General features: G+C 40.5%; 1 protein-coding gene across 4 annotated transcripts in view; it reads right to left on the bottom strand.

Moving 5' to 3' along the window:
* Positions 1-21685, bottom strand: part of efl1 (elongation factor like GTPase 1) — an 82736-nt gene extending 61051 nt beyond the window's left edge. For all 4 annotated transcript variants that reach the window (XR_011243037.1, XR_011243088.1, XR_002202439.2 and 1 more), the window contains exons 1-11: positions 21062-21685; positions 20514-20581; positions 20308-20392; positions 19641-19774; positions 18118-18255; positions 17690-17904; positions 16660-16783; positions 14276-14355; positions 12314-12450; positions 12079-12201; positions 10041-10140 (exon numbers count right to left, since the gene is read on the bottom strand). Coding sequence is in view for 1 of the 4 variants with exons in the window: in XM_020080159.2 (XP_019935718.1) it covers positions 10041-10140; positions 12079-12201; positions 12314-12450; positions 14276-14355; positions 16660-16783; positions 17690-17904; positions 18118-18255; positions 19641-19774; positions 20308-20392; positions 20514-20581; positions 21062-21152 (1295 nt within the window). In the remaining 3 variants the exon portion in view is untranslated. The remainder of the gene's footprint in view (positions 1-10040; positions 10141-12078; positions 12202-12313; positions 12451-14275; positions 14356-16659; positions 16784-17689; positions 17905-18117; positions 18256-19640; positions 19775-20307; positions 20393-20513; positions 20582-21061) is intronic.
* Positions 21686-22389: the final 704 nt, after the last annotated feature.

Raw genomic sequence — 22389 nt, 5'->3', positions numbered from 1 at the left:
CTCCAGCCTGTGGTACAACTGACATGATGCCGGCAGCCAGTTACAAGATGCAAGGAGCAAAAGCAACCACTGTACATGGCAGCCACTCTCAAAGTGTGACTGCCCAGAAAAGTACATCAGTTTTCTGAGGCTCCTTCACAATGACATGGCAGCAACGGTCCTCTGTAATGGCAGTATTGAAACCTTTAGCCATAAAACATGGATGTGTCATTGTCCCAACCCTGTTAACAGTCTTCATCGCAGCCTCATTCTCCACCTAACCTATCACAGTTTACTGCAGGTTACAGACAGAACAGACTGCAAGTTGTTCAGTCTGAACTATTTCAAGGCCATGATCTTGTTTTACACATCCACCACGAAAAAGAGAAGAAAAGAGAAAAAGATCTTCAGTGCATACTCCATGCATTTGCTAGTGTACACACTCCTTGGTTTGGCCATAGATATTAAGATAATCAAGGTTCTCCACCAGCCTCACCAACAATAATTGGTAGTACAAACCTTGAAACCTTACCTGGGAAGTCTTTCCTCAAGGGCAGATGTTGACAGAGAAGTACATCACTGCATTTGCACTGCCAGTGGGGCTTATACAAAGTTTTTTACCTTGTTTTTTTAAAACTCTGACCTGCTTCTGATTTACAAAGCAAACAGTTGCAAACACTTATATGGTGCAGAGACCTGGACTACCTACAGCAGGCATATAAAAGCCCTGGAGTTCTGCCAGCAGAGCTGCCTGCGAAGTGCACTAACATCAGTGTCCTCGAGGAAGCGAACATCAACAGCATTGCCACCACAATCATTAAATATCAGCTGAGACAGATTCTCTACTCACAACCGAGTGCTGGCAAATGAGCATCTGGTGGACAAAAAGGCGTCTCAAGGACAACCTCAAAAGCTTCTGCATGAACAACTCAAACTGGGACCTTGCAAAAGAAAAAAAATCTCCGACAGGCTGCCAGAATCAAACAGCAGCAATGAGAGGAGAGAGTTCACACCACCCAAAAGACCATCCCACATTCCACTTCCAGCACCCCACATCAGTGCCCACGCTGCAATATAACTTGTGGTTCCAGAATTGGCCTCTTCAGCAAACTGAAGAGCAACAAGTAGGACCCCCCCCCAGGAAGAACATCATACTCAACATTCAGTGACAGCAGATGATGGGGTGTTTGTGGGCGCAAGTGAGAGAAAGAGAGCAGAGACAGGAGGAAGTGAGTGAATCAATGTAGTGTGTGCAGCTCTGGATTGAATAGGATTTTACTGAAAAAATTACAAAACTTTATGTGTTGACATTGTGGCAGTGGCTACAAACAAATCAATGTATCGGCACTAAGAAGAGTGAACATTTATTTGATTTATAGTGAAACTATAGCAGGTCAGCTGAGAATTCGGGCCCTCGGCCACATGCATCCAAGAGCACCTCTGACTGTAGTCGTGTGATAGGATGTCAAGACGTTCACACCTGAATGTAGAACTGTCCACTTGCGATCAAATTACACAGGATGAATGTTAATATCAGGTCTGAACGGTCTTAATCTTAAGCCCATTAGCTGAACGTCCTGGAAGGAAACCCTTCTTTGACTGGGCCCTCCAAAGGTTTTGTCCTTGTTTCAGCCTCCAAACTGGGCTTATTTTCAGTTTTTCAATTCAAAAATGTGTATTTGTATAGCGCCAAATCATAACATACATTGTTCTCAAGGAACTTAAAATAGAATGGTCAAGACCCTAAATTTTAATGAAAAACCCAACAGTTCCCACAATGAGCAGCACTTTGGCGGCTGTCGAGAGAAAAACTTGAATTAACTGGAAAAACTATAGCAGAACCAGACTCAATATGGGCGGCCATCTGTTTCGGCCACTTTTTTACTTGCTCTCACTGGAGGAACAACACCGGTCTCTAAGGTGCACTTAATAACTGATATCATGTCAAGACTGACAGTAGGCAATACATCTTAGATGTATGTTTAGAGTGAATAATATAAAATATGATTATCATGTCCATTCATTCAGTATTATGGTAAGAGCCATTCACAACAAAACAAATAACCTTCAATAATACCATCTGAGTTTTTGGAGCTCAAATTAGAAATATAGGCTGACCTTGTCTCTTTACCAGCAGCTTTTAAATGTGTGGCACCTTTAACAAGCTGAATTAAGCTAAATGTTGAAATAGTATACAGGAAAAAAAAAAAATAACTAAAACTCAGCCTACAGGGGTCTATATAAAAGAAAATGTTACCTTTTTTAGGATAAGATCAGTGTCACAACCATGACTCAAATGCTGTGGGAGAAGAAAAACAAAAACAATCAAGGGAGGCCTAAAATGAATGGGACTGTATAGTTTGGAGTTGGTCAAGTGTCATGAACAGGTTCAAGCAGTTAGGTGTTCGAAACAAATGAAGGACTTATTGGAAAGGGATCAGACCACATTTAGAGCAGGCTACATAACGGAGAATTGGGGAGCAGGCAGACAATTAAGTGCAGTGAGCTCCTATTTTGACCACCCCTGGGCTGGTGATAGATTGTGTCTTGATTTCCAGATAACTGGGATTTAAAAACACAAAGATGACATGGGGGGCTATTGTATGAGGCCATGTGCGGATCACTCTGGATTCTAGCATACGTGTGAAAAAGACAGGAGAGCTACACAACGGAGCAACATGGAACAGTAAGTCGTTGAGTTTGCAACCTCATAAGATACAGGGACTGCATTTTTTTGCTGGATCACAGTGCAAGACCATTTGAGGCAGCTTGTGTAAGCCACAACAACTTTGTGCTAAATCATGGCTATCCAGGATTACAAGGCTGGATCACTTTAAACTTAGTACTGCCTTTATATAGTGACTTGTTGACAAATCAACAGAATCATTATATAATCTGCTGACTGGCTTTAAGGCAGAAATATCAAAAAGAGGCAAAGTTCGAGTTATGTTGTGAGGGCGACTCTAATTTATAAGAAATTTGTTGCATAAAATGCGATATCAATCATCAAGAATGTATTTTTAATTTATTACAATGATAAATATCATTGTAGGAACATACTCATATGAACACAACTGACATGTACTGCAACAGTACTGGACAACGAAGAATGTCAAAAACATGAAATCAGTTCAGTGGCAAACTTTGAAGTCCCAAGATACCTCAAGGACAAGCTGTAAAAATAAACACAACTATCCCTACATCTACTTTGCTACATGACCTGTGTGTATGCAGTGTGGCCTGTGTGCACATGTGCTATGTGGTCAGAGTGTTGGCGTATGTGCATATGTGTGCATACCCTCTTCAAAAAGACCACAGTGACTATAGCAACACAGCTGTTCACAGCAGGCCTGAGTGACAGCATCCAAAGAGTTTAGCTCCATGATCACAAGCCACTTAAAACAGCCCATAATTTGCCCCTGACAACAGCAGCAGCCCTGCAGACGCACTCGGGCTGATTGCACGTCTCTTTTGCATAAATTGGTTATAAATGGGACCACAGGCTGAATTCAGGATTCCAAGAGAAAACCACAAAAGAGCAAACCTCGGTGGATGATGACCTGGCTTTAAGAACAAATAACTTGTAAGTGACTTACAGCTTCAAACAAGAGTCAGCTCGCAGATTAAAGCTCAATCCTCTCCCAATATTTCCTCCAAAACCCAGAAGAAAAACTAAGAAGCAGACAGATATTGAAGTGAGGGTAATCAATATGATGTGATGCACTTGAACATCTAAATAAACACTCTGCCCTGTAATACATACACGTCTTCATGCTTCCCATCAGACCACAACAAAGTCAAAACAGGTTTTTTTGTTCGTCAGGAGGTTGAATCAGTCGCTCATTTGTAATAATGGGAATGCCAGGACTTGGTTTTTGGCCTCACACACTGTGGTTATGAAGTAATGGCTTCCAAACACTGGTGCCGGACGATTACAACCACAGAAAGACCTTAGCTTTAACATTGTGAAAAGGGAGGAAAAAGTAAGCTGGAAAATTCAACAATATACTGATATTAAAGCTGTCTGCAAAACACACTAAATGATTTTGATGGAGGAGGTTTTCCATTCTAGCTCTAGTGTCTGTAAATGTAACCGAGCAGTGACTGAGATAATATTCTTTCTCAAAATGCAAACGAATGTCCTATATAGAGTAGGTTAAAGGATCATTTTTTAAAGCTCTGTCAGCTGTTTAGCTGTCATAATGGAGGAGATTCTTCTCACTGAAGATATGTCGACACTAGAAAGTCCTCCAGGTCTCCAACAGTATGCTGAACGCTCCGTACTGCAACACTCTGAGGAAAATAGTGTTTATATGTCCATAGAAACTAGGAGTCTTCTGTGTTCAAATTCAAAAAGAGTCATCAGGAAATGTCCTATAAAATTTGACACAGCAGGTATTTGGTGCTATCACAGTCACCCAAGGGGAGTTATCCTATCCAGCTGTGGCTTAATCCTTTTGACAAATACATATTGATGAATATGTTGGACAGATGTGATGTAGCTTAGCTTTAAACAAGTGTAACTGTCTCCAATTTGTAATAAGGACAGTGCACAATTTATGCACATGGAAAAGTAGCAGTAACTCCGTTAATTAGAACTCATGACATGGGTTGGTCAGGGGTGTAACAGTAATGAATATTCAGATGTTTAAATTTAAACCAGACAGGTAAGATCGAGGATCAACAATCTTTTTAGCCATAGGACTTTTTTTTAAACAACCTCAAAGATAGCTTAGTCACAAGAATTCTGTCAATGCTAATGAGAACCAGGGAGGACATGAATCCAACAGCTGAGTTTCCATCTAAATGTGACCACATTTCAACAAAGTATTCAGAAAATTGGCTGAAGAAGATGCAAACGTGGGCTCATTTCTATCTACCACTGTTATGCAAATGATAATGAGATTAGAAGTAGGTGGCGCTAATCCTCCAGTCAAGTGCAATTATAATTAAAAGTGTGTGCAAAACAAAGCAACAACAAAGGAAAACCATGGCTGGCTCAATGTCCTAAAAGCTTGGTGATGATGCTTGTTTGTTCCTTATCAATTCATGGAACAGTGACCTCATTGATCCGGACATGATATTTTCTGGCAAAATCTTTTTTCCTCTCTTCTGGAACAGAAATATAAGTTTTCTTATCATTCTTTTCTTTGCACATTGCAGTCCCATTTAACATTTATCAATGTGCCAACTCCCTAGAAAAGATATTTTTTTCATCTGCCTATCCACTCTCCACTTCTCTGATGCAAAATGCGACAATGTGTATGAAAATGTTGATAGATAGAAATGCACCTAATATTTGCTGGTAAAATGCAACTGGTTCATCTGTGCATATGACAGCAAAGCTTTGTAAGGGATTACAGTAATTGATCACATTGTAATTTGAGTTAGACATGATGTGAATGTGTTCTACGGTTCACAAATAGTAACAAGATAATGATCCTCTCCATGTCTTGAACCTTGCTGATGGTGTCACACAGTTAAACCAACTGTTGACTGCAGACTGTCAGGCCATGGTGGAACATAAATACGTAAATACATTTACGACCCACCCCTCTGTAGGCAGTTGTGGTCATGGACTGCCACACAGATGTCAGCAGTGTTGCGGGTGAAGGGCAAAATAAAATGGAAGTGCTTGCAAACTCATTAGCCTGATTTCGGACAGGCTTTTTCCTTTCTTTGTCATTTCATAGTGTGAGATGACCTTTCTTTCCTTCACTCTTTCACATATCTGTATCTCCACCTCCCCATCCTCTAACTCAGCTCTGACAGCCTGTCTATATCTCCTCTCCCCTGCTTGACACTCTGTCTCCCTCTGAGAGCTTCAGCAGAGTCTGCAATTAGGATCCAGTTCTGTCACAAGCGGGGGAAGGAGAGCAGAGAGCCAGTGGGCTGAGGTGAGATCTTTCCACTCTGCATTAGATGTTCTGGAGATCAAGAAGCTAAAGACAGGGAGAGGCCTGGAGGGGGAGTATAGATTAGCATTTTCAGGTTACATAAGGCCTCCCAGTCCTCAACAGACATGTCTGCTCATATTCTATTAATTTTATATTACCATGAAATCCGAAAGATGAGTATTTGTATTTGGGTTTCAGCTCAGAATTTCAGGTTTTAATTCCTGGTATTTACAAATTAGGACAAAACATGTTTTGTTGGATTGACAAATGAGCAGAGGCTCTGGTGTTCCTTGTTGTTGATGCATTTCTTTTTAGATTAATAGTTTAAACATTGAATGCCTTTGGGTGTCTGCTGTTGTTGTGGGTTTCACCTGTAAAAACTGTGGAATTAAAAGGCCAAACCAACAAAAAAGAGCAGAGAGTTGTCTATGTGAGAAAATCAAGCCATTTTCAGGCAAGGAAAGAGGGAAAATCAATCAGAGCTGTTGCAAAAATATTGGCAAAGCCACTATAACAATTTGGAATGTCCTGAAAAAGAAAGAAACTACTGCTAAACTGAGAAACAGACACTGAGCAAGTCGGCCAACAACAACACTAGCTGTTGACTGAAACATTGTGAGAGCTGTGAAGACAAACCCCAAAGTAGCATCAGCTACAAATTCCACAGGACAGGGGTGAACATATTCACCATCGACTGTTCAAAGGAGACTCATGCAGAAACATGGAGGCTAGACCACAAGATCCAAACCACTCATCAGGAGGAGGAATCAAAGGGCAAGACTGGTATTCAACATCCAAACATTCTGGCACAATGTTTTAACCTCTACTAAAATGGTGGTATGGCTGAAGTGGTCAGAAACAAAGAATCCGCTCATGATCCGGAACATACAAACTCTGTGGAGGTGGTGTTCCGGCTGCTTCTGGAACAGGCCATGTATTGTTCATTGATGATGGAATGCATGATGGCAGCACCAAAAGTCTACAAAAAACCGTCTGCCAATGTTTACTGACAAATGCATTCAGATTTTTCAGTAAGTTATAAATGAATCAATCTGCCTTCTTGAGCAAGAGGGCAAAGTCTGTACAGTTTTTAATGTTGAAATCTTTCATCAAGAGTGATGCCACATCATTAATTTTTTTCCATTCTTATGTGACAGGATGTAGCGGGAAGTCAGCGGGCTCGGTACATGACTTTAAAGCTCTACAGGCTCAAAAACCACAGAAGCCTGGAAAACCATTTCAGTGAGCATTTTGACCTGAAATGACTAGGAGGAGTGTATCCATTTCCTTTGCTACCTCAACTGTTATTACTAATGTTTCAGCTGTGCTGACTTTGGCTTTTTACTTTCAAATAAAGTGGTGTGTCTTCACTCTGGCTTAAAGACTGTATGCTTTGTTTGCAACCTGCTCATGTTTCTTGTCTGCTGGACTTTATTGTATGGCAACATTGATGTGTATTGAGTATACAGAAACTAACAAATGAAAGTAATAGTGTTCATCCCAAAATCAAAATAGAATTAATCTCATAAATAAACAAGGTTGACACTTAGTTGAGCACATAACACCCTCAAGGCCAAATAGTCTGTTTAAAATGAATCAAGCTGCAGCAAATTACACACACTCATTGCTACCAATCACCTAAATATAACAGATGAATTTAATCAAGATCCAGGAATTATACACTGCATGGGAAAAAATATTAAGATGCTTAAAAAAGTGATAAAAACATTCTCAGAGGTAACTATGACAGTACTCATGTGAGAACATTGTCATATTTTTTATCCTAAATGTGGCAAGTTTTCCTAAATCACTCACATACACATATTTTAGTTAGCTTTTTTTATTTTTACATTTCAGCTTTTTTTTTTTTTAAATCTTTCTTCCTTTTTTGTCGTGGCACATGGCTGATGATTTCTCTATTCACCATTTCCAGTAGTCATTATCCACATATAGCTAACTTTTGTCTTGTACTACCAAAGTATATTATATTAACCATCCATTTACAGTTTACTGCTGAAGAGTTTTCAGTCTTAAATGCAGCTGAGACATTTTAGCTGCTGTTCCTCATTAGAGGTAGAAATAAGACAATGAGCTCTCTCTGACCCAATCATTGCTCACACGTGCTTCACAGGCCAGGCCATTAAACCAAAAACTTGGACCTACTCTGTGATGACTCCCACACATCAATCTCAGCCTCCTGTAAGCATATGTTTCCAGTGAGGAATGGCAGCAGTCCACTCTTTGCTGTAACATGTCAACCCTGCCTTTTTAATGTGAGGACGCTTTGCAATTCATCCCACCGGAAGAAGACGCAGATCTAATCTCACAGCTTCATAAAGGGCTTGAAGACAGAATCTGTGACACCAGACTTAGATTAATGAGGCACACACTGAAGCGGGGAGCTGTGTGATGTTTGAGTGCAATCAGATCCTAAAGCCAGACAGGCAGGCCAGGGTAGACGAGGCCAACTCCATCTATCACTGACAGTGGAAGAGTCGGGGGGTTTGTGGTTTATCCTCTGCTCACCTCTAAGAAGGACAGATCTGGGGGGGCTAATAGCTTTGTCCTACTTGGGGAGGAAGAACCACAACCCATTCCTAAAGGTAAAGAGATGCAAATACTAAGAAGAGGTGGCAGACTACCACTTCACCATCCCACAGTGAGACATAGGTTATGTCTGGACTTTTCTATAACTGACTTCATTATTGACTCCATGTGATCTTTATAAGTGCTTCATAATTTGTCATTAAAGGGCTCACGTGCGATTGGCTACTTTAAACGCCAAATAAATCAACAGTACCCTCCATAGCCACAGCTTTGACGTGTTTCATGTGGTCTTATTGAAAGAAATAGTTGTGTATTCAAATAAATCCCTCTTAAATCTATGGATTACAGAACCTTCATTAGGATGTAGGTTTTTGGTGGATGTAAGTTTAGGTCTAAAATTTCTCTGAAAAATGTACTCCACTGGGCACACTCTAAAAAAAGTCCAATGGGAAGTATAACTATAGACCAGCATTGATTTTTTGAGCCCAACACCAATGTTTTTTTTTTGTTTAGTTTTTCTTACAGAAGTTAGAAAAATCTGATATTGCTATGTATGTTGCCAGTATTCAACACATTACAGGAACATTTTAATGAGGATCACTTCAATCTGATTATTGAAGAAGAACATTTTACAGGCAGAAATTTATATAAGAATTTCTTTTCACCTACTGGCCAAAAATGATCTACATATGCATATGTTGTTGATGAGCAACTAATGTCTGATATATTAGCTGGCAAATTTATCAGCCTAATTCTACTGGAGAACCACACAGAGAGATGTGTGGGGACATTGGCTTCCAAACATGTTTTTCTGCAGGCTAGTGAAAAAACATCTCAGTTACACATTTAGCTGTTTGTCGTACTTCACTTTGTTGGTTTGTGTCTGTAGATTTCAATGACAATAAAATGTAGCATAGTGTATGCATCATATCATTTAACAACCACAGCTCACACAGAAAGACAAAGTCAGACTTCAGTATTAGGGTGAGTGATCGGAATAAGATTGCTACTTTACACTGCAAGTCCCGAGAAATGTCATGTCCCAGTCCCAACAAGTTGGCCTGCATAAAAATGCTTCCTATTGGTCAGCGACGTGACGTATGTCATACACCACTGATGTGTACCACCTTATGCTCTGTATAATGCTTTGTCAGCAGACATAGTTGGAACTACTTTCAAACACAGAAGCCATTAGAAGAAATAAGGACACTCTTTCTGGAGATGCATGTTGCCTGACTTTACTGGGGTGGAGGTGGAAATGTCTGAGATGGATCTCAGACCATAAGCATGGAGAGGTAGCACGAGAGGAAGGTGACAGAGTGTTTGTTTGTCTGAGATTTGGATAAACCAACCAGTTAACTATAGTAATGTCTAGGTACTGCAGTTAAAGCAGTGATTTGACACTAAAAAGTGTTTTAGCACATATAATAGCGTTTGTACTGTATTCATGAGCTGGTACTTCACAGGTTGTGAGTAACTTCAGGCAATCTCTCCATATTTAGGTCCAGGGCAGAACTGACATACTGAGCATGCCCACAGCCCTGCGACATGAGAGAAGAACAGGAAAGCAGCACCATCTACTGACAACACTATCTGTGGAAACACATTCTCAATTACCTCTGTCTGTTCTGAGGCAAGGCCTTGGTGTCCACAGCAAACATCTTGGACACAAAGACGATAACTGGAGAATTTTCTCCGCTGGAACACTGTAGGAATGCTGGAACAAAACAAAGAGGAGGAGAACGAGTCAAACACACATCTGAAATCACAACACAGAAGGAAGATTAAAGCCAAAGTCATGTTCCATTGTTTTAGCTGCTTCCAATACACAGCAAAGCAATGACATACCAAATCCAAACATGGTATACATTTTAGATGACACACACCACATGAATACAATCAGACAGTGGGCAATAATCGAGAGGCAATCATTTCCTTTTTCACACTGATGATTAAGGATATACTGCAAAATATCTTATGACATAGCAGCTAATTCCAAAAAACTTTATATACTATTCTCAGCCAATCAATCCAAGAAATGGCAGACAATAAATATGAACATGTGAATAGGTTTTTTATTTGTTGAATCCCTCACCCATCTACCTCTTGTGGTGTTTACAAATTTGTACCTTGGAATTTTCTGACACACAAATTGGGATGTGTTTGCTGATGTATTCAGAAAGGACATTGGTGTTCAATCTGTTGTTATTTATTATACATGGAGTTTTTCGTCACAATTTTATTTTCTGAGGAAAATGTTAATATTCCAACTGTTTCATCTTTTCATGTCTTTGCATTTCCTACATCATGTTATCTAATTGCTAGCTTTCTTATATGTTAGCCTCTGAGACCTCCACACACCATGTTGCTGTTGCCTTGCAGCAGTGGTCTCCACAACTTAACCACATGAACGCCAAAGACACCATGAACATGACTACCAAGATCGTTACCTACAAATTTGAAGGCAGCCAAAATGCAATGCTGATCAGCATCTAACGCAAAAAACGTTTTTATATATATTGCTTATGTTATTTAAATGTGTAAATATATCTCATACAGTGAACAGGTATCTGACACTGTTCTAATACTGTATTAAAAAACATTAAGATGAAAATAAATTATTGAAAGCATTAAAGCTTAACTGGGAGACTGTGAAAGATAGCTATTGTAAGAAGTTTGGCGTCATATACTTAAACTGACATGAATTAACACTTATAATTATGTAATTTGAAATGGTTTCTATGGTTACATGTCAAAAAACTTTTAAGTAGATAAAGTATACTTTTTGAGAGCCCACTCACCTTTGAACCCGAAGAAAAAACTGAATTGGAGGTTATTAGTTATATTGCACAAACTGATTAAGAGCAAATTACTTCCTGCAACTCATCAGATATAATCTACTTAGTTCAAAAACGTTCTGTACATCTGTGGGAAGAGAAAGAAGGTAGATGAAGGCCTGCCAGCCAGCCAGCCAACCACACACACAGGAATTCTGGTGCTGTAAGATCTCTGATGTTTGAGTCAGACAGATCAGAGTAGTTGGTGGGTGAGATTTGATCATCCTCTAATCAGACGATTAAGGACTACATCAGGGATGAGAGGCCTGAAAGATGCAAAGAACAAACTACCCTTCTAGAGTTTTATTTCTGTGCTGTCCGTACCATGCTCACAAAGCTGCCAGAGAGAAATACATGTTTTACAGATAAGTTCTTCATACCTGCTTCTTATAGTTCCTAAAATATTCTTAGTGAGTTTTCAATATTTCCCTTAAACAGGCTGAGAGAAAATCAGCTCAGCACTTATTGGCTCTATAATAAATGTGATCTGACCAGCATTAGGTCGCAACAGCTCCTCATAAGTCAAACACTGTGCAGTGCCATTATAGTGGTAATTAGAATAACAACAGACATAAATAAAGTTATAAAAATGTATCTAGCAGAGGTCGAGAAATGTTGACAGGTTCCTAGAGCACATCAGGTTAGCTGCACCCTTCTTATTCTTGAGGATCTGGGCTTCACCTTGTTCAATCGGATATGAAACAATTGACGCTGCATTCAAGTGCTAAGTCTAAGATTGTTGTTTACTGCATGATACCCCACCCTCTTTTCAATGTAGATGTGTGTGTGTGTGTGTGTGTGTGTGTCTATACAAATACCTTTTTTCAATTCCTGAGTTTGTTTGGGCAATGAGTCAAACCGTCGCGCTCCAACAGTCATCAGTTTCTCCACTCGCTCTGCTGCCATGTCTAAGGGACTGGGAAGCTTCTCACACACCATTGCTACAGTTCATGTTAAAGATCAAATGTACAAAAACCCTCAAAACACTCAACTGAGGCAGCACAGCAAACATAAGAGGTGACAGCAGACCATTCACTGTTTGTTCCAGGATACAAAGGACAGCTTGGGATAACGGTAACCACTGGCTGCAGATGGCAGACAAGAGGACTTTGGGGTCAGAGTGACGAGACTCCCTGGCCATCACCTTTACCCCAAGTGATGTCACAACTTTCTCCACCTTCTCCTTGTCCCTGGTGACAGAAACATGACAGACATCTTTACAGTGAGACCAAAGTGCATAGATAGCAATGGCTTATGACATTTATATCCTGCAGTGCTTTGTGCCAACAGCATAACAAACAGGTGGTACTGTAAGCTTGGTGATATACTACTTACCTACAGGGTTAGTTGGTGAAATACTGTAATCGGTGAGTATAACACTCAACACACAAGCAGCTGGGAATATGCTAGTGTTTGTCACAAAAGCTCATAAGAGATGAGATGGCTTGCCAACTGACTGCACACTAACCAGATCCCCCAGAAATTCAGCATGGAAAGGTTATATGGAAGTAGAATCCTCAGGGGACATTTAGGATAAAAACATGGTGTAAATGACCTCGTTTCAAGTCAAATTAAAATGCCAGGGCTTACGAACACTTGGAGGAAACCACAGGAGCAGTATGGAGGGATTTTTTTACATTAGAAGAAGTGGGATCTCAAGAGTGCATAGTAAGTGGCTGATTATCAGTGTGGTAGACCACCTCCTCTTTTAGTGATAGTTTTCCCATTTCTGCTTTCAAACCATTAGTTTTTCTCTGGCCAAAATTGAACACATCTGTGCCCTTTTCCTGTATACGTACAGTAAGTGCACTGCTGAGTCCTGAATGAAACTGGCTGTCCAGTGCTGTGCCAGTATTTCTCATTAGTTAGTTAGACCATGACAGCCTGCTAACGCTACATTCTGGTTGTGCCATGCACTTTGGAAGTGTTTGGTTGTTTCCCCAATCTACAGTCAATCTACATCATCAGGGAGGCAGTAGCCACGGAAGTTGGTTGCCAGTTCACCTCCTGGGCACTGCCGAGGTGCCCTTGAGCAAGGCACCGAACCCCCCAATTGCTCCCCGGGCGCCTTCATGGCTGCCCACTGTTCCATGTGGTCACTGTGTGGATGTTCCGTGTGTGCTGTGTTCACACGGATGGGTTACATACAGAGGTCAAATTTCTACGTGTTTGCATGTTGCATGCTGTATGTGGGACCATAAAGAGGAATCTTAATCTTAATATAGACCATCACTATACTGGAAAGGTGGTCTATGATGCTACCTATAAGCAACTTTCAATGCAGTCGTTCAAACAATCCCCAGGTAGCCTAACACCCATTCACACCTCGGCTGTGAGACTGGGGGACTGCACTTTAGTTTTTAAGGTTTTGCTAAAACAGTCGGTACAGTGCCACCTCGTTGTTTTACTAAAAAAAATACATCCTTGTTCTTACTTTGCATGAGAGCAAAGCCCATGATTCATGGGCTATAGTCATTTTGTGGCCAGTGGGTCAACAGCTCAAATGTAAGCTCAACAATTTTCAAGGTGAACTCACAAGAGCTTAAATACCAGGTAGACTCCACTAACTTAGTACTGAATAAGCGCTTTGCATGAGAGGTGAAACATCTTGAAGAAAGTCAAACTACTTTCATAAAGCATGACCTGGATGATTGAGAATTTGTGTTTGCTTTTCCTGCCCTCCATTGCTTGATATTGATATGCTAATATCTGTCTTTTGACAATCAATATTATCATCATAATCATTCTAGCATTCACTGGACATTGTACTTCCATAAACTTCCAAAAACTGGTATCCTGTTCTAAAATAAATTAGAAGCAGTACTTAAAATTCCAACTTACAATAAAGTCTGAATCATCTATACAAACCATTTAATAAAATTGAGACCAGAGTGGTTTAGATGTTACATACCCTCTTAATTTACACATTAGAACTCATTCAATTAAGAAAACAATTAAAAGTGTTAGTGAATCTAAAATATAAGAGTGTGCTTCAGGGTAGTATCTTTCACCCACCTCCGAGTGACAACTGCATCATATAAACTCCAAATGTTATCCAGCACGAGCTGCACAAACAGTGGCTTCTTTCCTTTGGCCTGCAGCAAAGAAGGAGACAAACATTACACATCAGAATGACTGTGAGAGATAAGGAAAGACATGACTGAGCATTTGTTTGCAGTAGAGTTTAATCGTTGTCCCATTAGACCAGAGATTATTTTCCCTAATGCTCTCTTTTTGTCAAATTCAGGAGTGTTATGTATATGCTGTTTCTCAAGGTGGCTTAAGTCCAGCCTTTCCATCATAAAGGCCTGATTGATGAGTGCTGCTGAGACGGTGGTCCTCTCTGACCATTGAGGTAGTTCCAAAACTTTTCCTTTTCACAAATGCACCTTCTTAGAAAACTCAGAATTTTAGAAATGGATTTGTATCTTTGTCCAGATCTGGGCCTGACCTCAATTCTGTCTGCTGGAGCGCTACATCAATTAGGAGTCTGTCAGGCATTTATCAGAATAAGACAATACAACAAGCAACTGGTGACAAATGCTTATAAATGATTACTGCTTATGTTGATTAGCTGATGATGACTGGCCATTCATTGATGTGCTGTCAGAATGGGTGACTCAAGTAGAGGGAGATATATGGGGAAGCTGTGGGAGACATCTTCAGACTTGGGGGTGACAATTTCTCATGTTGCTCTGTTAGGGTTTGTATATTGTTGCACCTTCTGGTCTCCTTGATGCATCAAGTCTACATTCAAATCTGCTGCATAAGACATCAGCTGCTGCCTGAGTTCTGCTTTCACCAGCTTCCAGAAAATGTCTATACTGAAAGACATGTTCTTGAATAAAGAGAAAAAAGCTCCATAGATTTGCCTTTAACACGGTAACTTCAGGTTACATTCAGGATTTCTGGTGCTACGAGGCTCGTTCACTTTTTATCAGGGTAAATCACTGTGGTAACTTTTATTTTCGTTTCAATTAATCTATTTTGTTGTTTGTATCTGTGAGTAACTGGTGGGCTTTTCTCAGGTTGCGTCATTCTGTATTAAACAGGAAACGTCTTATGAGGATTATTACAATTTACAACTGTTACACATCACAGAGTACTTTAGATTTTTGGCATATCTTCTGGTATAAATAAAGTCTGTCTGATTTTCTCCACAGCGTGGTTCACTTTTCCTAACTCCTTACAGCTTCTCTTACACACCTTTCCTTGAACTTGTGACGTATACCATGTGGGTGAAGGAAAAGTGGTTAGGAAATGAGATTATTTGGACTTTCCGAATGCAGCCATTGACATATCCAGGTGATCAATTAGGTTGTTGATTTAAACAGTTCACTAGTTCACCCAGGAATAAAAATTCACAAGACCCAACATTCATATTCTACTTATAACAATGTCATTTACACAGTCAAGCCAAAATGTTAGGGACTGTAGGACATGCTAATGTGCACTAGCTTATCAACCGGAGGACTTTTAGGCTTACAAAATGGTGTAAATGACACGGTTTCGAGTCTAATATGAATGCTGGGGCTTGCAGACACTTGGATGTCACCCCACGAGCAGTATGGAGGTATTTTTTTACATTTGAAGAAGTGGGATCTCAAGAGTGCATATTAAGGGGCTGATTATCAGTGTGGTAGACCACCTCCTCTTTAAGTGATAGTTTTCCCATTTCTGCTTTCAAACCATTCGTTTTTCTCTGGCCAACACTCCTGTGCCCTTTTCCTGTATACGTACATTAAGTGTACTGCTGAGTCCTGAATGAAACTGGCTGTCTAGTGCTGTTTTTTTCTGTGATTTTATTAATCAGAGGATTTGGTCACCAGTTATTTCACTTGTATTGGATTCCGCTCTAACACTGTTTACACCTGAGACTGCCAAAGTGTTTTCTGGACTCAAACACTTCACCCAGCCCTCCATCGGCATAGCGCTACGTAGATGTGTGATCCCTCCAACTATCCCTCCAAGGTGATGTTGGAAATAACCTGGCATTTTTCAGAGCCTGAGTCCTGAGTGTGGAGACAGCAGTATGCTGTAACATATTTATGCACAACGTGGATTTACAATCTTCAAACCGAGCAGCAGGACCAGTACCAAGACTACATATGCTGAATTGGAAGCAACTAGAAGATTGTTGCTACAGCTACATGACATGCAGCTCTCAGTTTCCACACTGTGTTTAGACTCATAGATGATAAATAAATTATTTGTGTTAGGCCTATGTTTTTTCCACACCGAAAACTGATCGGGAATCACTAAGGGAACCAATAAGGAATCAAACCAACCAAAGTCGTATCAGTATATAAAATCTTAACAATTCACATTGTTAGTCATAGGAGAAAAGACAAAACATTAAAAACATACATTAGGAATATCTTCAATTATAGTTACTTTACCTGAGCTCCTTTCATGATCTTTTTTGCTTTTGCATTGAGGTAGAAATCTCCCCACAGGGTTTTGAGCAGCACTGCTGCTTTAATGCCCATTTTCTGGCTGTAGATATGGGCAAACTGCTGGATGCTACAAAACACAAAATCATACTCTTAATGGTCCATTTACACTTTATATGCATGTTCACAAACAAAAAAGCTCTAATCTTTATTACAACACATTGTAAGAAGATTCTAGCCCTGGAAATGAACTGGTTTATTTATAGCAGATAATGATCACAAGGGCATGGCAACCCTCAGAACTAGGTCTTCATGTTCTCACTGTCATACACCAAACTCCCAGGGCAGCACAATGACTTTCTGACACCGTTTGGATGTAGAATTTGAAGTGACCTTACTAATCTGCCAGTTACAAGTAATGAAAGGTTTCACTAAAAATGTTTAATTTCAAAGTCCATTACTGTACAAAAGAAGGGGAGCTTGTAAGGGATGAAACAGGTTGGAGTTTAGTCTGGTGGTTCTATAATCATGTCCATGGCCACAGGTATTCAATGTAATCTGACAGTGCTATCTAGTGGACATGATGATTTTTCTTATTCTATCACTCTTTAGTTTGTGTACCTGTCACTCATGCACCCCATTATCAGCAGAATGAATTCTATGGCAAATGCAGACCCAGCCCACCCCAGGTTTTATGTGTGTCCTTTATCTCAGGTTCAGCTCTTTCTCTCACATTTGAACATGAATGTACACAATAATCATAATATGCACTGAAATTATGAAAAAGTGTTTAAAAACTCTATTTACTCTTCTATTTTTGAATTCTAATTTGCTGTTTTTTACAACTTGAAAATCAAACAAACAGATACTCTGATCTAGATTCCTGAGCAGTTCAATCGTTGGTGAAAATGAGCCATTTTCTTTCTATTATTTTCCTTTGAATGATTAGACAAATAAACTCAGCAACCCTAACGTATCAGTGGAACTCATGACCAAACAATGTCATCATTGGAGGTTTAGAAGAAACTAGTCACACCTGAAGCCCCATCCATCTATGGCGCTGGCAAACACCACATTCCCTTGGTCAGGAGAGAAGTAGAGTTGGGAGTCATCCGCCTCCTCCAGCCCAGCGCTCCAGTCGTGAACATGCTCACCACATGCCATATTCCTTTCTTTCTCTTTCTCCTCCTCTTTCTCTGCTCGCTCCTCCAACACTTTGGATGTGAACAAACCACCTGTCACTGCATTCACCTACAGGAAAGAACCCAGACATGCAACTGAGAAAAACCTCCTTTCATTCATTAATATACACATTTAAAATATTTGTTTCAGATAATAGTTAGAGTCAAGAATAATTTTACTCAAGGGTAACTTTGCATTGCAACATTGTGGCTGAAGTGCTCGAGGATTTGTTATGGAATACACTGAGTGTGGCTTGTATCAGGTGAGAACTGAAGCCCGCACCTGTTCCAGAATCTTCTGCAGGTGGGTGTAGGCTTCCTGAGAACTGAGCTTCAGCTCCATGATGAGTCTATCGATCTTATTGATGACTAGAACAGGCCGGATGTTCTCCAGCCATGCTTGACGCAATACAGCTTGGGTCTACACACAATAAACACAGACAAACAGCAACAAATTGTCATTTCACAGCAAAGCAATTTTAAACACTGTGGCATGAATATGATAGAAGAAAATCTACTAAACAATACATTCAGTAACCTTTCACTCTTTATCGTGACATAGCTTTTATATTAAATGCAAATTTCAAAGTACATTGCCACCAGGGTTTCCCGCAGCGCTTTATAGTTAAGGCGGCCGCCTTGACAACAACGGCCCCCTGCCTTGACTACGTCCCCCTGAAAATAAATAAATAAATAAATATTCAATAGGTTAAAATAAGGCCGCATCGCAATGAGGCGGAATAGCCTAATTAAATATGTTAAGCCATCTATCATCTGCTGTAACTGCGTGGCAAGGCCAACATTTCTTCTTTTTTTTTTTATTTATCGGGAAAGAAGCTAAATCTGACAACCGGACAGCATGCCTGTTGTCGTCGTGAGAACTACAGTGCCACGCTCCTTCCCCCCAGTCCAACAGGCACCAGAGCCATGCAAACACGGTACCTGACCGGAGCCTCGGGGAAGTGGCACTGTAGTCTGTAGTCAATTTACACTCAATAGCCCATATCTCAAAGTGAAAACATATTTTAAAGAAGTTTTAGAAAATGTTTTCAAAATCAAAAATGTTTAATGTCTTCTTGACAAAAAAATGTTTTTGGCCCCTTTGCTGTGGCTCCAAACTGTTATCAGACGACTCCTGTTTATTCCAGGTCTCTTTCACATGTGTCTGAACTTGACTTAAGTTCACCTGTGCCAAACTGAATTTGATTTTAGAAAGGCGCATCTCAATTAGAGGTCATTGTGACTTTGACCTCTGACCTCCAGGCACCAAAATCTTATCAGTTCATCTTTGAGGTCAAGTTCAAGTTTGTACCAAATTTAAAGACACTCCCTCAAGCTAATCTTAAGAAGCCATGTTCAAGAAAACTATAAACATACTGAGCTGACCAGTCTTCCTGTCACTGCTGCTGCTCAGTAAGTGTATGAAGCTCGCACACTTAACCAAGAAGACTGGAAGCTGTAAGTACTTCCAAAGGGACTCACTGAACTAATATTTGATTTAAGTTTTTGATTTGCAAAATTTTCAAAACCCACGTTTTCCAAAATAAGTGATTGAGTGCAGATAGATGGGCTTAATGGTAATTGTGTCTTTATAAAAATAAATATAAAGAATATAGTTTGCAAAAAAGCAAAGGAGTCTGAATACTTTCTAGAGCCACTACAAATACCAATCAAATCCAAAAAACTCAAATACAGAGACATAACTAAACATTAAGAGTTTGTATACAGGAAAGACTGTGGATGCAGTGATGTCAAATCCCTGCCTTTATCTACAGAATGAGTAAGTGAGTGGACAGAGAGACCTACCTGTGGACACACGCCCTCTACAGCATCAACAACTACAATGGCACCATCACACAACCTGACAGCAGTGGACACCTCCGAGGAAAAGTCCACGTGACCCGGAGAGTCGATCAGATTTAGTAAGAACTCCTGATCTCCTGAGGAGACGAGAGGGACACAGACAATCAGACAAACTGATTCGTCAACTTTTCATTTGAAACTGAGTTCAGTAACAGTGAAGCTCAGATGAAGCAAACAAATATTTCCATTAGTTTTTATTTTCAAACTTTAACATTATAAAAATCCTCAAGAATCAGTAGCATGTATGCCAATTTACTACACAATAACATTCAAACTATGTGGGCTAACTGTTGTAACACTTCACATGAAAACATAGGTGTTCCATGATTCACTCAGTCTGCATAAATATCAGGTGTCAGCAGATCCACGCTGGCAGGGAAAGTGTTTATAGTGAAGTGATCACATTGCTGAAGTTTGTTTCATTTTGTTATTCGTATTCTGCGCGTGCTGTTGCATTGTGCCTTATGTTTTTGAGAATTTAATTTCAAAAAAGGAGTTTAATTACAGCAAATGGTCTCAGAATTAGTCCAGGAGTGGAGGTAATGTGGCACCTAACAGTTAGACATTGTCAGTGTGGCTTTTACTTAAGAACTGATCAAAGTGGCCTTACCATGACTGTAGTGCAGAGAGATGGCACTGGACTTCATTGTGATTCCTCTGACCTGTTCATCCTCTCTGCTGTCCAGATACCTGAGCTGGTGGAGCAACACATCACAGACAAGCACAAGTGAAGGCAGGAACTGGAACCCTGCACAACATGGGACGGTCTTGGAGCATAACTTTGAAAATTATCTTTGTAGCAATGAAGTCACAAACCTTCCCAGCCAGTCGACTGGATATGATGCCATTACTTGCTATTAAGCAGTCAGCAAGAGTAGTTTTGCCTGCAAAGACAAAGATGGTTCAAAATAACATTAGTAATGTACTTGCAGCATAAACTTCACATTGGGCTCTGGGGAAATGGTCATGAGATAATGTCATGTGCTACTCTAACACATTTAACATTTTCTGACATGTTTTATAATAATCCACTCTGTTCTACTTTTAAACTAAATTGACATGGATGAAATTGTAAAGATGTCAATTATGTATAAGCTCTCCGAATAGTGACAGCAAAAGAATTTGGCGGTAGAGCACAGTTTCAATGACTTAATGAAATAAAACAAATGCAGTGTTTACTCAAACCCTGAATACTAAAGTTTTCATTTAACCTGAATGAACGGTGACACGTGATGTCACTACTGCAGATAAGCTAGTGAAAGTAAACATGACTCCACTTCCCATGACATCTGGCTCAGTAAAGAAAGGTTCACACTCGTTGTTGCTGCAACAAGTGTTGAATGTGTCGACGCATGAGAGCTCACCGTGGTCGACATGAGCCAGGATGCACAGGTTTCTGATGTTAGCCGGGTTCCTCTGCAGTGCGATGATCTTCTCCAGGCTGGTGTGGCCCATGATGACACTTACCGTGCGAACGCAACCCGCTTTAACCCGCTAATCCCCTGGAGATAGTGTAGCCTGCTACCACCGATGGCTGGAGCGGTCTACAGTTCGCGAAGCTGTGCTACAGGACAGACTCTGCTAACTGCGAGCTATCGTCGGGCAGCTTCGTGACGAACCGCACAATGAAGACAGCAGTGGGACCAAGGATGAGAGCGAAGCCCTGCCAGTCGTTCGTGCGACGCGAGCGGTGACATGTGCTAACACTGAGGCTAACACTGAGGCTAACAGCCCGCGGACCGAGGCTACCGTCGCTTCCTCCGTCTCCACAGCCGCTCACCACCACGCACTGCTCTGCTGAGTCCACTCCGACACACGGCGCTCTGACAGGAGGCTCCCCGCTGAACACATGTGTCCAGACCTTGTTTCCCGGAAGTCGATGACACACATTAACCACGCCCACTCGCTAACATTGGCGCTGCATTCAGGAAGCATTGGTAAACACGAGCGTTTTCTGAGAATTCCCAATGACCTCTGTATTTTAACTTAGGCTGCTCGGTTACTTATACCACATTCATTATTACTTGAACATAATGCAACTTAACATTCAGTTAACAGAATGCCACACATAGCGAATTCAATAAACAATGGTTTGAGAGAGACTGTCTGCTAATAACACTGTGCACCGTTCTGGGGGCATGTTATAGTGCAGAGTCCCTGGTGTCCCCAAAGATTATATAGTTTAATCCTGTGTGCAGAAGTTATTATCTTGTGGAAACGAGATATGTATTGTACCAAGATGTTTGTGTTTTAATCACTCAGATGCACACAGCCACCAGCTTTAGACCTGACCTCAGGTGCGATACAGGCAACATGTCAATGATCCACGAGGTGGACTATTTCCCCATAATTTGACTGCAGGATATCTCTGCTAACATGTGTCAGTCTCTTTCCCTTAATGCTAGATTATTTAACGCTGTTAGAAAACATCCAGTGTCAGTACATAGTCCTCACATCTGGATCTCAGTCAAGTCAGTCCATTAAACCACTGTCCAGACCTCAGACAAACTCCTGCTCTGTCTGTAATGTGGAAAAATATCACTTCAGTACTTGGCCAACAGATGAGGCTGCTGAGCAGATCCAAACATTACAGCAAATCCACAGCCCAGTACAGAAATGCAAACACACCTGAATGATTTTTTATTGTGATCAAAAAGATGCTGACACATCTGCTGCTCCTGCTAAAATTCAA

The sequence above is a fragment of the Paralichthys olivaceus genome, chromosome 1 (genome assembly GCF_024713975.1).
Source record: "Paralichthys olivaceus isolate ysfri-2021 chromosome 1, ASM2471397v2, whole genome shotgun sequence".
In the NCBI taxonomy this organism is placed as follows: Eukaryota; Metazoa; Chordata; class Actinopteri; order Pleuronectiformes; family Paralichthyidae; genus Paralichthys; species Paralichthys olivaceus.
The sequence above is the reverse complement of the archived record's forward strand: the minus strand, read 5'-3'. Positions and strand labels throughout refer to the sequence as shown.